At 39.3% G+C, this 16881-nt stretch overlaps 1 protein-coding gene across 1 annotated transcript; it reads left to right on the top strand.

Moving 5' to 3' along the window:
* Positions 1–3151: 3151 nt before the first annotated feature.
* On the top strand, positions 3152–16170 carry LOC103353809 (zinc metalloproteinase-disintegrin BlatH1-like; the record flags this gene model as incomplete). Its single annotated transcript, XM_008276957.1, has 16 exons — positions 3152–3380; positions 3714–3791; positions 6525–6613; positions 6707–6783; positions 7220–7298; positions 7505–7581; positions 8450–8633; positions 8801–8863; positions 9137–9208; positions 9459–9628; positions 10476–10557; positions 11608–11741; positions 13771–13948; positions 14934–15023; positions 15766–15961; positions 16065–16170. Coding segments are annotated over exons 1-16 (1736 nt in total), but the record flags the coding sequence as incomplete, so codon positions are not given.
* Between the last annotated feature and the right edge of the window lie 711 nt (positions 16171–16881).

The raw sequence follows: 16881 nt of genomic DNA, 5'->3' as shown, positions 1-16881 counted from the left end.
TATTTTTAACACACTTACAGAAACTGGAAGAACACCTGATGACCTACTGTACGCTATCTTTGATGAACACTTGTGAATCATAAAGCCATTCAGTTCCTGGCCCTGACGCAACTCTGGTGAAATCAGTTTGAAACTCTTGTCTTGCTACATAAGGCTTTTGAAAAAAATTCCACTACAGATTTCAACCTGCTACATTTTATTGGCATGAAACATTCCTTCCAGCTGCTGCAGTTTATTTACAATCATATAATGCAGTGTTGTGCTAACGTAAGTGGAGATGAACGTGATACAACAGTGAGATCAAACAGTCACCGATAGCAAGTCCCTCCTGCTTTAGCAGCACATGCTGATTCCTACAGTAATGGGCTGTTTCTCTGTTTTGGTCGGTCACTGGCATACGCTGCAGATAACAGAAAAGTCAAGCTGATGGAGAAGTGATTTAAACTTGCATTCTTTCTAACAGTCAGCAGGGAGCAACTCTTCTGTTGGCAAAAAAGAAGTCAGATTGCATAGAAGTAATACATTATTTCTAATTGATTTGTTACCTTGGTCAATGCTTTTTTAATGAGTTTATGGTCTCAATTGTTAGTGTCAAGTCTCCTTCAATACAGCAAGATGTTTATATTGTCTTTTTAATCAGTCTTTTTAATCAGTCTTCTTAATCAGTTTATCAGTACACCCTTCAAGAGTGACCCAGTCTGTTCTTTTCCATTTTATTGTGTTTTTTACATTGAGTGTTTGCCTGTACTTTTTCTACATTTTTTTTCTTCTCTTCTCTTTATGTAAAAGCACTTTGTGAATTGTCTTCTAAAAAGTGCTATACAAATAAAGTTATTATGACTATAAAGTTATTATTTAGTCAATTATGATCCCATTTAGAGTAAAATAGACAATAAAGCAGAGTATGCTTTAGGGCGGGGCTATGTTGTGATTGACAGGTTTCCTTGAGTTCTCAGTCAGATCCATCTCTTGCTCATTACATTTAGTTTTAAAAAAGCAAGGTGGTGATGGCCAAATTTCAAACTCGGGGCTTCAAAATGGAAGTCCACTAACCAATGGCTACCATGTTGATATGTTGTTTTTTTATACATATATATATATATATATATATATATATGCTACTAGTGTCATGTGACACCTGCCACATGACACTAGTAGGCTGATGGCTGAGAAACGGTCACCACAGAAGTGCTCGTGATATAACATTACAGTATATTAAATATTAATTTATAATTCATATATCTAGAGAAATAGGGCATGCTGACTAAGCTAAACACAATCCTGTTATCTAAAGCTAGCTTTAATATAAGCTTCTGTATCAATGACAATGACATGAAATTACTTTATTCAGATGCTCCAAAAACATGTAACCCAACAACGGAAAAGACACAAGCAAAGTCACACCAACATGTCACTGACAACCTAAATGACAACAACAAAACCAAGCCTGATATAAGCAAAACAAAGATCAATACCAACAGACTTTGCAAATCAGCACTCTCATGGTAACAATGACTAATTGTAAATAAATGTCAAGATCTTTTGCAGTAAATGTTCTGAGTTCTGTTTCAGTCAAACTCTCCCACACAAACAACTTTTGTTATTCATTTGTGAGATTATGATGTTGTGCAAAAGCCCAAGTAGGACAAGTTCAGTTGTTTGGTGTCAGTGTGCCTGCCTAGTTTGGTTCTGGGACCAAAAATAATGAAAACTCATCGTAAAGTTTATGACATGAAATATTGAGAGTGAATATCACCAGACAGAAACCATCAAACTGATATTATGCCTCTTTAAAGCAGAGTAGACTCTTGTTCTTGCAAATAACCGGAGTGAAATTCTTTAATTGTTTTACTCGTCTTAGCTCCTTAATGTGTGTGTTTTGTGATCAGATTCAGCTTTAAAACAAAATATCTGATTCTCTGTATTGTTCCAATAAATTGTCTGAACTTGACTTGGTCATGGAAAGTGTTGCGTTACTGAGCGATAGGTTTTCCTAATTATTCAAGTGCAGCCCTGCTCTGTGGTTTTTACTGGACACTTGAATGCAGTGGCAGTGGCAGGAAATACATCACAGCAGTGTCCACATGACTACTGGTAAAAACCGCAAGTGTGGCTAAAGGGACAGACCCAGTGACAGTATGTTGCCTTGCTAGCATCAGTATAGCCTCGTAGGACTGTGGATTTTGTCCCCCATCGTGAAACCTCTCACCAAAAACATCTCAGAGGTCATTTGAGCTACCAGCTTATCATGACTAACATTAACATTTTATCGACACAAAGTCTGCACAGGGAGGAGGTTAGGGCAGTTGGATGGGGCAACAAAACACTGGTCTTTAACATGGGAGACCGTTGTTCATTTTCCCCTTTACACCAATTGTCAACACTTAATTTTGTCATAATATTCCACAACTAACAAACTATTTATTATTAATGATGAAGGTCTTCTATTTTAAACCAAGCCCTGATATGTCCTAAATTTCTTAATTCTGACATTTGGGCTGAGTGCAGAGTGGCCCCCATGTCCTCTATGAATGGAGCTTTGGGAAATGAATGAGCATCAGAAATTTATGAACAGGGTTAACATGAACCAAGCAGATTTTTTTCTGCTGTGAACTTGTCCTTATTCCATACAACAGACTCCCTGTGAGTGTTCAGAAATTCAGTCTTTTTCCTCAGAATTTCCGTTGCGATTCTGTGTATGGAACTCCTGTCTTTGTCTATTGACCCACCCATGTGGGATACTACTGCTAACAGTGCAGTTCTTACTCTGATCAGTCCCTTGAAACTGCAAACATCTAAGATGTAACATGTAATTGCTGTGCGTCTTTGACTTTTACACAGGATAACTTTAAGAAACTCCGTGTTCAGAAGAAATCCTGCTTTGGCGAATAAGTTGAATCATTGTTGTGTTTTATCAAAGTTTAGAAAGCAAAACTGACTCTTTGTCTTGTTTTACTGAATCGCAGTGTTGCTTTAACTCCACCATGCTCCACCTACTGAGAAACACACACTAACCCCGTGTCCTGAATTGTCCCGCTCTGTTGACGGGCATGCACATTGGCCTTATTGTTTCCAAACGCTTTGTCCTTGCAGTGACTCCAAGCATGTGTTCAGTGGGTGAGTGTCAGAGAGGCAGAGGAAGAAGCATCCAAAGTGCTGATGGAGATGGAGCTCACTTTTATTGTCTATATTTGGCAAACAATATGAAACTTTATGATGTGGTGATGGAAGTATGACAAGTGACGGAAACTACCATATGGCTTAAGTACAATTCCTGAGTCACTTAGCCACAACACTCAATGAGTCAAACTGCTGATTTATGGCTTTTAAAAAAGGCAAAAAGAAGAAGAAGAAGCAGCTAAAATTTAACTCAGCAAAAGGTAGGAGGTTTTATACTACTTTTAGAAAATCTGCTTGATCTATTTGTTCAAATGACTGCTGAAAAAACTGAATGTGTGTCATGAAACATACTGTGTGAGAATGTAAGTTCAGTACTCCCCACAGCACTCTGCAGTATTCTTCTTGCATTCCTTGAAAGAAGAAGGGGCGTGTTCGGGCTGGTTTGAGAGTCTGATGTGAGTTTGTTGTCAATGAGGAAGTGGCTGTGACTGGCCCAGGAGGCCCAGCGAAGGTGTGGCCTTACAAGAACAGCAGCACAGCATGCAGGTAGACAGCATAAAGACTGATTAGAGCACCGATCTGCTCTGTTACAGTGACTGTCTGCACTTGGACAATGACGCGGACACTCCTATTGTGGGTCCTCATCCTAAATGCCTCACTCAAGCCCTCAGGTAAGTCATCGGATACTGCTACCTCCACTCAGCACAGTGGCTAATTAATAACTAAAGCCTAGCTTTATCTGTCCTATTTATACAAAGCACTTTAAATTGCAGACTTCTCTTCGTGAGCATCAGGTCGTGCTTTAAATCACCTTTGTCATGGAGGAAATGATTGTAGATGTTTTTACAAGACTTGGATTCTACAAACATGTAACTTCCTTGAGTTTCATGGTAATGAATTATATCCGTGTTCATTCAGGTGAGCTTAAAGCTGGGCAAAGTGCAGTGACTTGTACAACATTTGATTAGAAGGGAAGCACCGTGACTGTGTTCTGTTATTCTGCCTTGTGTAACATCTTCAATTTGTTATCTTCCAATAATCTTTCATGTGACAAACAAATTTAGAGGGTATTACTTTAAGTGCACTGTTGACACTGTGACACAATGTCAGAGGTGAAGGTTGGATCACAACAAAGTCACCGCCCACTTCAGGTACTACTGCGTACCAGGTAGCTGACTCAGAGGGACTTACTCATATCCTCTTAATCAATTTCTCTGATGGGGAAGTACAGTCAAAAAGTTCCTTTACTTTGGTGGGACAGTGTTCAATAAAAATGACGGTGAAGATGTGTTTGACCAAATATGGAAAGATGGCAGGATCAGAAACTGACCATGTGACGCTGTTTGCGGTTTATTAGATTGACATTCTGATGAAAAGATTGTTAAATCAGGAACTAATGAAATGCACGGGAACTTTGGAACTGTGAAAAATGAAAAGTTCTCATTAACTGGTTTCATCAGATACTGTTGACCCGATGAACTCTATTTCTTAATGTTTTTTGCTCCTGTCACATTGTTACTCACTTGCAGAGTTAACACTGTGATATAAAGTCCTGCAACCTATAGAAAAAACACAACTCTGGCTAGATGGGGAAAAGAAAAAAGGAAAGCCCCCAGTCACGACTATATAAAAATGCTGGCTCTGCATATTACAAGTGTTGAACCATTTCGCTTTTTACAACCTCTACAAACCCTTTTTATACTACTTTGTACATCAGCTAGGAAGATATGTCCCCATGTTGAATGTATCTTCCAACAACTTACTGACAGCTTGCTCTTCTGTGTACCTTTTTTGAATCATGCAACATTTATTTTATTAACAAATTATGTTTTTATTTTTCTCTCGGTTTCTCTTGTCGTCTCCTTTTCTTCTCCTCACCAATATTTCAATGACAGATGTAGAACAAAGCTGTTTTGATGAAATATCACAATTTTAAGCTTAGATTTGATTATGTTTCTGACATACATTATACATTCATGGACTGTTAAAAAAAAAGTTGAAAATCTTTATTCATTTTTTACAGTCTCTGGCTCTGATAACGGGTAACTTTGGTCGTTTTTCAAATGAAACGTGTCTTTCAAACTCAAGAATGAGCACTCAATGGGGCTAACGTAGCATAAAGACAGTTTAGTTTTCTATTACATTTTCCATAGTAATTACAGTGAAGCAAAATGTACAAATAAAATAACTACGCTATGACAACCTCTATTTCTGCATTGCTAATGTACAATCCTCTTTATAATCATGTTGTGTCACTGACAGGCAGGATGTTACATTCAGATTGGCCATATCATTTAAAATCGTGAAGTGAAAGTACAACTTGAGCTACTTATTATTTCTTATCTAAAACAAAAGCAGAGAGAGTAGTATGTTTTTAGCCTTAACACTGTCTGCAGTCCTTCCTTTCTGGCTGCTTAAAACCCCAACAACCTTCACTGACAGCTTAGTGCAGCCTGTCAGCAGCCTGAGGCCCAAAGAAAACCAGAAAGTACCACGTTCTGCAGCAGGGTGACGCCCAGAAGGCAGCTGTTGATAGCAATCATTTTTAGCAATTAAGATTTTTTCTCATCTGGCCTATACTGACTAAGAGAATAAAACCATCAGTGACCACATTGAATTTTATGAGGTAAGGGGACGTTTCCACCTCATTCCCAGTGGAAATGTGTCTGTGATTTGACCAGTCCCACACTTACATGTATAACTTTCCATCTGATAAGGTTATCAAAGGGTCCTACAGAGATACCGAGCTTCAGGCAGGCATTGTGTTGATACTGTATACACTTCATAATAATGTGCCATGGGTTACTAAACACAGACAATAGAAAATCCCATAATTACACTGCAGGTTGGTTGCCAAAGCCAAAGCCAGAAATACCAGAGGGCATGCAAGCAGTTCAACAACGATTCTGCACTGATCTGCCCTTATCTTATCTGTAGTCTGCTGTAGTTATCAATAACTTATTCTGCAGGTTCTTTCTTCTCTTTTAAGAAACTGATGTGGGGTTAATGATTAGGAATTAACCAGATGTCACAATTGTTCTGTCTCTAGTATGAATTCTGCAAAAGCACCCAGGAACTGCTTTGAGTTCAGAGATTTACTCACATTTAATCATCCTCTATTAACCACAGCCAGCGTTTGCTAAGTCTAGACAAGCACCTTTTCAATCCAAACCATGACCAGAGGGCAATTCCAAATAATGTGTCTCTTTTTTTTTATCCACTTGGAAGACTTGTAAATGGGGCTAAATGAATTTAGCTTAGCTTAAAGACTGCAAGCAAAGAGAAGGGTTTAATTTTAAATGATCTCTTTGAGCAGCTATAGTCCTTTAACTATTTGTGACATACACTCAAAACATTACATTCTTTCTTATCCTGCAGTAATTACATGTGTTGTATCTCCACAGAGAGCCACGGTCCTGAGTTTGAAGAGGGGGAAGACTATGAGTTGGTTCGACCAGTCAAACTTCACACAGTGAGAAAAAGACATGCAGAGGTAGTTTTGGGGTTTTTTTTCTTAATTGTAACTGCAGGAAATGTAGAAGGAGAATTATTCACTGATGGCACAATTTCATGTTTTTTTCCACAGCACATCAGACCTCAGACTGTTAATTATGCAATGACCGTGGGAGGAAAACACATTCAAATGCAACTAGAAAAAAATAAGTAAGTTTTTACTTCCCTAAAAGCATGTTTATGTGAACTATCAAGAACCAAAAGATACATACTTATTGGTTTTACAACCAGCTTGCATGGTAATCCGGATGACTTTCTAAAATACTTTTGCAATTGCTTGACCATGAACAGTTGATATTGCCATTCAGAAGAGACTCTGAGTAAAGTGCTGTGATTCTTGATGCCTGAGACAAACAAGGTCATAATATGAAGAAGTCCAGACAATGCTTAAAGCAGTGCTTCACTGCAACTTCCTTGTTTTACATCATGTTTTCACTAGATTTGTGGTCCAGACATTTTTACCACCTCAGAATATGGCACGTAGGTGTGAAAAAAAATGTCAAGCTGTTGTGTTGTCCCATGTCTCAGAAATAAGAGAGGTAGGCACATGACATGTTCAGTTATTTGTATATCTTTTCATCATCAGTGAATTACTCACCAAAGATTACACTGAGACCTACTACCAAGAAGATGGGACTCGAGTCACCACAACACCAAATGACATTGTAAGTGTTTGCATTTGTAGACAAGTTTCAGTTCCACATGGAAGTGATGTGACTCACCTCCAAAGACATGTTGCCTAAAGCATACCATTTGAAAACATTTCTTTGACTGTTATTCAAGAGCAAATGGCTGAAAAATTAACAAATTCAGAAAAAAACGTAGGTTTTTCTCTTTGATAAACCAGTTATCATCTTCACATCCTTTCCAGGATCACTGCTACTATCACGGGAGGATTGTGAATGACAGTGACTCGTCTGTCAGCATCAGCACTTGTGATGGACTCAGGTGAGCCTTCGACCATCCTGTGTTTAACTTTGCTTTCTCTAAAGTGTCGCAAATTATCCAAACAATGGCACTCCCACATTGTAAGTATTGCAAGCATAGCCTCGTGCTGACCTCACAGGTCACATTAAACCTCAAAGAATGAAGCCAGAGAACCTGTTTTTCTGTTTGTATTAAGGATTCAGTTAGTAATGTGGATCTGCTTTAACAGACTTTTTTGACCACCTGAGAGAAGCACAAACAATACAAGCTGTAAACCCAACTTGTGTCTATCATCACTGTCAAGTTAATATAACAAACTCATTGTCAAACTGGAGCCCATTTACACATTTACAGTACACCACAGTGCAATATCATACAAATGTCAAATCATTCAATTCAGTAATGAAAGGTGTGCTGTCTTTTGTTGCACTGAGTTCCTACTGTGAGTTCTGTGTTTTATAGTAAATCTGAACTGTTATTCAGCTTGAGAGTAATGTAATTACAGTAACTTAATACACCTTTGAATCACATTTCATATTTTACTCTACTCTGTTGTGTACTGTCGCTGGTACAGAGCAACATAGGAGTCCACCTGACAAGTCCAAACTCTTCTTGTATCTCCGTTTTGCTTTCCCACACCTCCTGAGGGAAATATCTGTCTCTGTTGGTGCTAAATGCTCTCCTCCCATCAGATAATTGCAAATTTCTTTGTCAGGCGTGTACCATAGTTTGCTGTTTTGCTCAAAACAACTGCCTGCTGTTTGTGGACTTCAGCAAATACCAAAAAATTACAATCACACAAAATCCAGTGCATACTTGCGATGCTAACCTATTGCTATAAGGTCAAAGAACCGTCTGGAAAAGTCTAACTTGCATGATGTTGGTTTAGGGGTTACTTCAGAACGTCTGCCCAGAAGTACCTGATAGAACCGCTGTCAGGTGATGATGAAGGAGATCATGCAGTGACGACATTTAATGAGAAGAACTTCACACCTGCAGTGTGTGGCGTCACCAACACCAGCTGGAACGATGACTTCGAACCTCCAACAAGTCGCAGTCGCTCCAGATCAGGGGTAACAACATTAGTTTCACCATGCTCTGCTTCCTTTAGATTATCAGGCAATCTGAGGTTAAATGCTAACACATCAGTCAGGCTAGTAATGTTATGCTCAATAAAGAAATCTTAAAGACAACATTAACAAAAAAGTTCCCTAATTTGTTTTATTCATTTGTCCTTCAGGGTATTTCTATTGTTCAGCAACAGAAATACATCGAGCTCTACCTTGTTGCTGATAACCGTGAGGTAAGACATGGATCCTTTAAACACCAGGAAGTTGTCTGGTTATTTTTGCACACGTTTTTCTGTGGAAATGACATGACCAGACTTGTCTTTCTAAAGCTGTCAAATGTCAGCTATGTGTGCAAGCAAAAAAATGGAGAAAAACACCCCAAACATTTTTAGACTTTCTGGGTTAAAGTCAGTGTGTCATCATGAATCTTGTGGATCATTTCTAATGAATCCATTGCTCAGACACAGAATGTGACCTTCCTCTAACATGACAACATGTTGTTTCAGTATGTGAAGATGAAGAGAGATCAGACAGCGCTGAAAAAGAGGATATTTGAAGTTGTCAACTTTGTCAACATGGTGAGTCGTTGCTTTTAATATTTTCTGGTAAATTCCACAACACAAATCCCACATAGCCACACCTGGTAAGTAATCTGAGATATATCCAGTCTATAGACCATATCTATCTATGTTTATCTATGTAGTTACACTCAGCCCAGTGTTTTCCCATCTGTATCCAGCAATAGCCCTAAAAGTGTAAAAACTGCCTGACACAGATGTACATGTTGCCATGGTGTCCTCATGGTGTCTTTTTCTTGATCTTCTGCAGGCGTACAAACCTCTGAGAACCTTCATTGCTCTAGTGGGACTAGAGATCTGGTCCAATGGTGACTTGATATCGGTGACACCTCCTGCTGGGGCCAACCTGGATGCTTTCAGAACATGGAGGAACACTGAGCTTGTGAAGAGGAGTAAACACGACAACGCACATCTCATCAGGTCTGAATGTGCTCTTTTAAAAAAACCTAATCAGTCTCCAGTTATGTGATTTAATATTAGATCATGAATTCAAGTTTTGTATAGTGTGCAAAATGCAGGATGCTGCATGGAGAACGATATCTTTTACACTTTTGTTACTTGTATACTGACTCCCACTTTACATTGTGGTTCTTGAGATGAATATTAAGTATCCAACAGTGACCTGTCAGCAAAGACAAGCTGTCATGTTTTGTTTTCACAAACTGAGCCAGTTTGAAACATCAGATCTTAGTATATTACACGTTTCAGGTTTCAACATAATTCTTGTGTAACATATTTGACCAAGCCTGGCTGGGATGTCACAAATCGCTCTTGTATGCTCACATCTCAAAATGCTTTTAAAAAGGAAAAGGAAGCTTTAGCAATGACATTCAAAAGACAGTTTCCAAATTGCTGAAACAGCCTTTAAACAGAAGTCTGCGTCACTCTAAGCATGAAGAAGAGGTGTGTGAACCAAGCTGAATGTTATCAGATTACCAGAGCTGACAAAGTAACAGAAGTTTTACATTGATTTACATGATTAGTTCTTTCATGTGGCTCCATACCTCTGTAATGTTTGTTTATTTGACGTCGACCTGGTCAGCCATCTCATAATCAAATCATGCCTTTGTGAAACTGATAAAGTTATTTACTTTCCAAGTAGGTCAATGGAAGCCACAGAGCTGCTAATGCCTGCATCCATCTGGTCATGTGTCTGATGAATCCAAAGCTGTTTTTTTTTGTTTTTGTTTCATTTAAATCGATGGATGAACATCATAAATATGGTTTTATGGTTTTTATTTAAAGTGTTTCTCATCTTGTCTTTCAGTGGTATTAACTTTGAGGGAGCCACTGTGGGTCTGGCTTACATCGGGACTCTCTGCTCGGGTCACTCTGTTGGTGTCATACAGGTGAGGTGTTCCAGGGAGACAGGACGACTTGTTCTCCGCCATGTTTTGTTGATCATATTCTTGGTCTGATGTAATGTTTAGTAAGGGAGTGTAGAGATTTGTGTGTTGAGCCTTAAACCTTGTTGAAGCGACAGACTTTACATCCAGGCAACTGTATCGACAACTAGTCATGTGATCAGATGAGTTTAACTAAATCTGTGAGTAACATTGTGATTCATATCCTGGACCATGAGACTACCCCAACACATTGATTTATGATCTTTTGGTCAAATTTCCCACCTGAGTACAGACATGCATAGTGCCCTAAAGATGAACTGTACTAATTCTGATTGTCTCCTGACTCCTAATCAGTAAAATATGTCAAAGTCTGCTCATCAGATTAGAACAAGGTTTTGCACAGCTATTCATGTTTCCCAGATGATGTATCCTGTTGAATTAAGTGATCCCATAACTTTTGCGACTGGATGGAGTGACATGATTTTTAGTACAGGCATTTATATGCCCCTCAGGTTGAATTGTAATAAATTTGGAGATTCCTTATGATTTCTTTTAACACCATCATCACACCAAAATTTGTATTTGGCTGATTCTTTGGTTTTTGACTAAGTCCCTGCAAAATTGTTTAAATAAGCCTCAGCAATTCCCATTGAAAATTATATTCTTATTATTGTTGTTGTCAGGCACAGCTGGAGCCAAGATCTTATAAAGTGCAACTACTAAAGCACCCCTGCATCTACAGTCACATAACAATTCATTCTTTAAACTGTGTCGTTATTTGAAGTTCCTCACTATCCCTTACAAGTAGCCAAACTTTGATGCTTTGATATCTATTATTTTCAAGAGAACATAGTGATTTATCCTCCTTTGTAGTGCAGCACACAGCTTTAGTTCAAAAAAATCTCAAAAAACCTCCACATAAAGCTAAACCGACTGAGGAAACACATAATCTTATCATGTTTCTAACACATGGTACTACTGATAATAGCAGTGAAATGCTGATTATCATCTCTAGATTTCCATTCAAGTAACTGGTGCCTTGTTACCTCTTAGGATCACAATGACCGAGCAATTGCAGTGGGAGCGACGCTGGCCCATGAGATGGGCCATAACCTGGGCATGGACCATGATGACTCCAGCACCTGTGCTTGTTCTGGGGATAGCTGCATCATGGCTGCAGCCCTCAGGTAAGAAAAATCATTATAAAGCCTCAGTCATAAGGTGTGTCTATGAAAGTAGGTCAGGCACAGATTCTGTCAGGAAAAGGCTGCTCGGTTTAACAAGTGTGGCATTTTCAGTAACAGAGATGACCCCTCTCTTTTCCAGAAAATCCCTTCCTGTGTTGGGTTGGTAATAATAAAGGAGCGCTGCATTGATTTAGCTTTTTAGCTTTTACAGCCACTCACTTGACAGAAGATTTTGTAAAACATTTTCAAATATGAAACCTCCATAAGTTAAAGATTGACAGCATAAAGTGCAATTGCTGACATTGTTTTTAGTTGGTTGTTTCCTGTGAACAGGTTTATAGACATTTCTTTCATAAGGGAGGGCTATCTTCTGTGTTTCAGGGGATTCTCTCATTGCAATACTACCTGTGACCACTCAGGTAAATGGACAGAAAGGCAGAGTGGCAATGCAGGTGCCACATTCAGCTCTCTTAATGTTTTATTGTTACATGTCAAGACTCAGTGGGAAATTGTTAATCTTAGTACTTACACCTTTGCTTTACCTCTCTCCCGTGACAAAGTCAAACTGCTGTACTTGTACTTAGAGAAAAAGTCCAACAGGATTTCGTTTAAAACTAAATAAAATACAATAGAATGGAGTAGTTTCATTATCATGATGATTTATGATGAAATTGGTCGGTCTTTTAGTGCATAACAAACAAATACATACTGAATAGATTAATTAGTAGGTACTAAGAAAGTTAGAGTGAGTGTTTGACAGAGTTTGACTCTCTTGTAGTTCTGGGGTAGAAGCTGTTTTTTAGTTTGTTTGTCCGTGATTCGATGGACCTGAAGTATCTACCACAGTGCCAGAGCGTTGTGGGTCAAACGGAGTCCAGGATGGGACTGGTCTTTAACAACATTTGCTGCTCTACTGAGGCAGCGAGAGGCATTGCTTCTGATTGGGGTACATCTGGATGTGTTTGTTGAAAGGGACATTGTCAACACATACCTGTACACACTAGAGTGCAGTTGACATGCATTCCTCCAAGTCCTGGTTCTTAAAGATGTCCTCGTTAATTCTTTCAAAGCCGTCCTGCAGCTGCAAGGATGTTTTTTGTTTGTTTGTTTTTTGTTCCAGTTCTTATGGTGGGTTGAGCTTTTCTTCTGAGTGGTGTGTATGCTGGGGTTAAGAGTATGGACAAGTGATCTGACTGGCTTAAGTGGTGTAGATTTGGCGTCTCTCTTGATGTTAGAATAAGCTTTATCCAGTGTTTTCCCCTCTAGTGGAACAACTGATGTGTTGCTCAAACTTAGGGAGAACTGTCTTTAAAGCCCCATGTTTAAAATACATCTACAACATGAGCTGCCTCTGGCTATGTGCCCTGTTGAGAGGTTATGACGCTGTGCAGATGATCCAGAGATATGCTAGCATCGGCATCCAGTGGAATGTCAACAGCTGTGACGATAGCAACAGTAAACTCACGTGAACAGTAAAGGAGCTTGTATTTAACTGTCAGATACTCCAAATCAAGAGAAAAATGGCTGTCTGTCATTTTGGCATTAGTGCACTAATTGTTGTGGACATAAATATACAATCTTCCTCCCTTACTTTTACCAGAGTTCATGTTTCTGTCCCAGCGAAATGTTGCATCTCCAGTTCTCTCCATAGCAATGCTCAAAAAAAAGAAATAAATCTCTGTTATAAGCACAATACAACAGTCCTGCATGAGTTTGTTCATGGAAATTTGTAGTTTTAGTTACTTCATTTTTTGGTGATGGGTCTGGCATTTGTGAGAAAGATGCTTTGTAGTGGCAGTTTGCAGCATCCTTGCTTCTGCTTTCTGTGTGGCCTCTGTCTATAGACACTAGTATAGACCAGTGATCAAAAGGTCATGTAGGAGGGATTCTCACATGAACAATTGTCTTGTTAAAATGTGAAGAATAAATGAAGTAGAAGCAGACTATGCATTATTGTATTTTTAAAAAAAAAGTCAAATTTTAGTTCCAAGAATGTAAATTTTGAATTCTATGTGTTATTTCTTCTCAGTTGGAACGTTCCTCGGACTTTCAGTAGCTGCAGCAGCAGCCACTATGAAAAATACCTGATGAACCGAAGCCCCAGCTGCATGCTGGACAAACCAGACTACAAGAGTATAAGGGCTCCCGCAGTGTGTGGGAACGGTTTTATGGAACAAGGAGAGCAGTGTGACTGTGGCACTGTGGAGGTAAATACACCTTCAAGGACTCATTCACAACTGATATAATTTGAAATTTTTGCACTGATTCCTTTCTTGACTTAAAAAAAAATATTTTTTTTTACCATGGATTGTTGCTCCTTCACTTTCATAAGGACAACATACATAACGTAAATAAATCAAAGCATGAATAGTTCTTTCAGCATAACTAGACAGGAGAGTTTGCATCTAGTAATAGTCAAGGACAGTTCACTTTAAAGTAGAACAACTACTTCAAGAAACATGCAAAACTCAGCATACTTACTCTTCTGAACTGATTATTGATGTAGGATGTAACAGTTTAACAACTTGTAATTTTAACTGAAGAGAGCATTCCAATCAATATCAGGTTCAGACCTGTTGTTGCCTCTGCTGAAATTCAGCACGTCCACAAACAACACACTCAACCTTTGTCGCAACTTTATCTCCACCCATCTCTCAAAACAAGGTGGGCTTTGTGGTGGGTGGAGCAGCACTGGTATGCAGCAGACGAGCATTGTAGGCAAATATGGCTGCCTTCAACTGGATAGCAGCTCTTTTTTATGTATGACAAAATGATTGTGTATGATTTTTATTATGGATGATTTTGGGGGATTTTTATGGTGCAAACACATTCTTTTAAAGGTTTAAAGACAAATAGTTATTTTCAGAAGCATCTGAAACAGTATCTGCTAAGCCTCCACAGCAAACACCTGCTTTTGTATCAGTTTTGCATGTTACAGCTGTTTTGCTTTACAGTCGAAAGAGTGACAGGAACTTAACCTGCATGTATGTGGTATTCACGAAACCACCAGATTTCCACAGTTTCTCCAGGTTCCTATGTTGAAAATGACAACATAAAAATATAAAAAGATGTTAACAGGTGAACAAGGAAACAAAGAAAATATAAAAAATAAACACCAAAATACACAAGTATACTGAGAAGCAGCGAACACCTGCTACCAACTGCCTGCTCTGCTGTACGCTGTCTTTACAGGAGTGCACCAACCCGTGCTGTAACGCCACCACCTGCATGCTGAAGGAAGGTACACAGTGCGCTGACGGCGAGTGCTGTGAAAACTGTCAGGTCAGTAGGAATCAATGGACCTGCTGCCTCCTTCCCTGGATGCTGTGATCCAGTTATTTGCTCAGCTATGGCCCTCTAGTGGCTGTTTGAGATTCTACAGATGTTTGAACTTAGGATGCCTTTTTCTTCCCAATTTTATATCCAGCGTGTGGGGTCTGTTTTAATTATAAGCAACTGTTTTTGTTCCCAGGTTTTTTTTTCTCATTATTTTGTTTGCCTGATTGTATTTGCCCCAGTTTTGAGATGCTTTAACCTGGGTTCAACCATGTGAAACACTGTAAATTTGTTTTTTAAAGTACAACTTTAAAGCATTTTTAAAAGCGAATTAACAAAGTTTATTATTACAATTCTTAGTATTATTATTATTGTTATTATTATTATTAGTAGTAGTAGTAGTAGTAGTGGTGGTATTACTGTTATACACATCTGAACTGTGACAAAAGACACATACAGTTTTTCTGTAAGAGGCCATGAGCCATAAATCTTTAAAAATAAGTTGTATTTTATAAACTTAAATCATCAAAAACTGTATCCAAAATCCATTTGATACTATATAATATGCTATATTATAAAAAATGTGTGAATACTGGCCTTAAAACTGGGTTAAATAAAATGGTAACTAAAAGTGCAGCACCACAACATTAAAAACAAGGCACACTGAGGCTGTTCACGGTGCTTTACATACCAGTGAACTTCCATCCATCCATCCATCCATTCATTATGTAATCTTTGCTTCTCACAGATTTCATCTAGCTCCAGAGAGTGTCGCAGGAAGCAGGACGACTGTGATCTGGCAGAGTATTGTGATGGGAAGAGCGCCACCTGTCCTGAGGACATGTTTGCTGTGAACGGGCTCCCGTGTGATGGAGGTCTGGGTTACTGCTACAATGGTCAGTGTCCACAGAGGCCAAACCAGTGTGTCAAGATGTATGGATCAGGTGAGGGTTCTGTTCTTATGAGTATTTTGGACTACCTGATATCCTGCTGTCTGAAAACACATCTGAAGGCCTGTTTTCTCATGTAATCTCTTGTTGGCATCAGGTGCTATCGAGGCCCGCAGGTCCTGCTATGACCAGAACAAGAGGGGAGTCTACTACGGCTTCTGCAGACGTCCATCAAAGGACCAGTACATCCCCTGTCAGCGAGAGTGAGTCTCAGCAGAACATATAGTATGATGCTTCTCTGTCGTCTCAAGACTGTCACCACCCTCCATTACACATTTCATACGTTCGGGGAATGACCCCCCCTGCTTGTCAGGGTACGTGGATGTTTCTTTAAGATGCACCGGCTTGCCCCACAGGTTACCTATAAAGCTTCTGTGCTGGTGTGAATTCACTGATTGTTTGATCCCCATCCCAGTCAGGGTGCAATAAGACAATCCATACTGCTTTCAAATGATCTGTATGTGTGTGGGTTACAGCATATATCCACTTATCAGTTGTTGGATGTCTGTTTGCAGGTAGGCTCCTTGGATTGCTGTTTCCCTGTTTAGATTTTGTAACATGTATTTCTTTGTGTCCGTGGTTCCTGCCGCTGTGATTCACAATACCTGCTTTCGTAAGCTGACGCCCCTGGCCTGTCTGTTCTGAGAGGGATAGGATCATGTGCTTAGGCTTGTCGAGGTCTGTGGTGAGAGCTATGTGACATACCCGGTCAACATCCACAAGAGCCACCTACCTGTGCAGTTAGGGGTATTTAGTACTTGGTGTAGGCCTCACCAGGTGGATCCTTGTTCAGCACAGCCCAGGGACACTTGCTGTTTGTACTGTCTGACTTCTTGTATTGCGTCAGTCACATTCTAAACTAAAAACACTCTCCATGTGGTGTAGCTACCACATGGGCCCCGTATCAGGGAGTC

Source organism: Stegastes partitus, unplaced genomic scaffold (genome assembly GCF_000690725.1).
Source record: "Stegastes partitus isolate 25-593 unplaced genomic scaffold, Stegastes_partitus-1.0.2 Scaffold84, whole genome shotgun sequence".
Taxonomy (NCBI): Eukaryota; Metazoa; Chordata; class Actinopteri; family Pomacentridae; genus Stegastes; species Stegastes partitus.
Note: the sequence above shows the minus strand (reverse complement) of the source record. Positions and strands in the feature narration are given on the sequence as shown.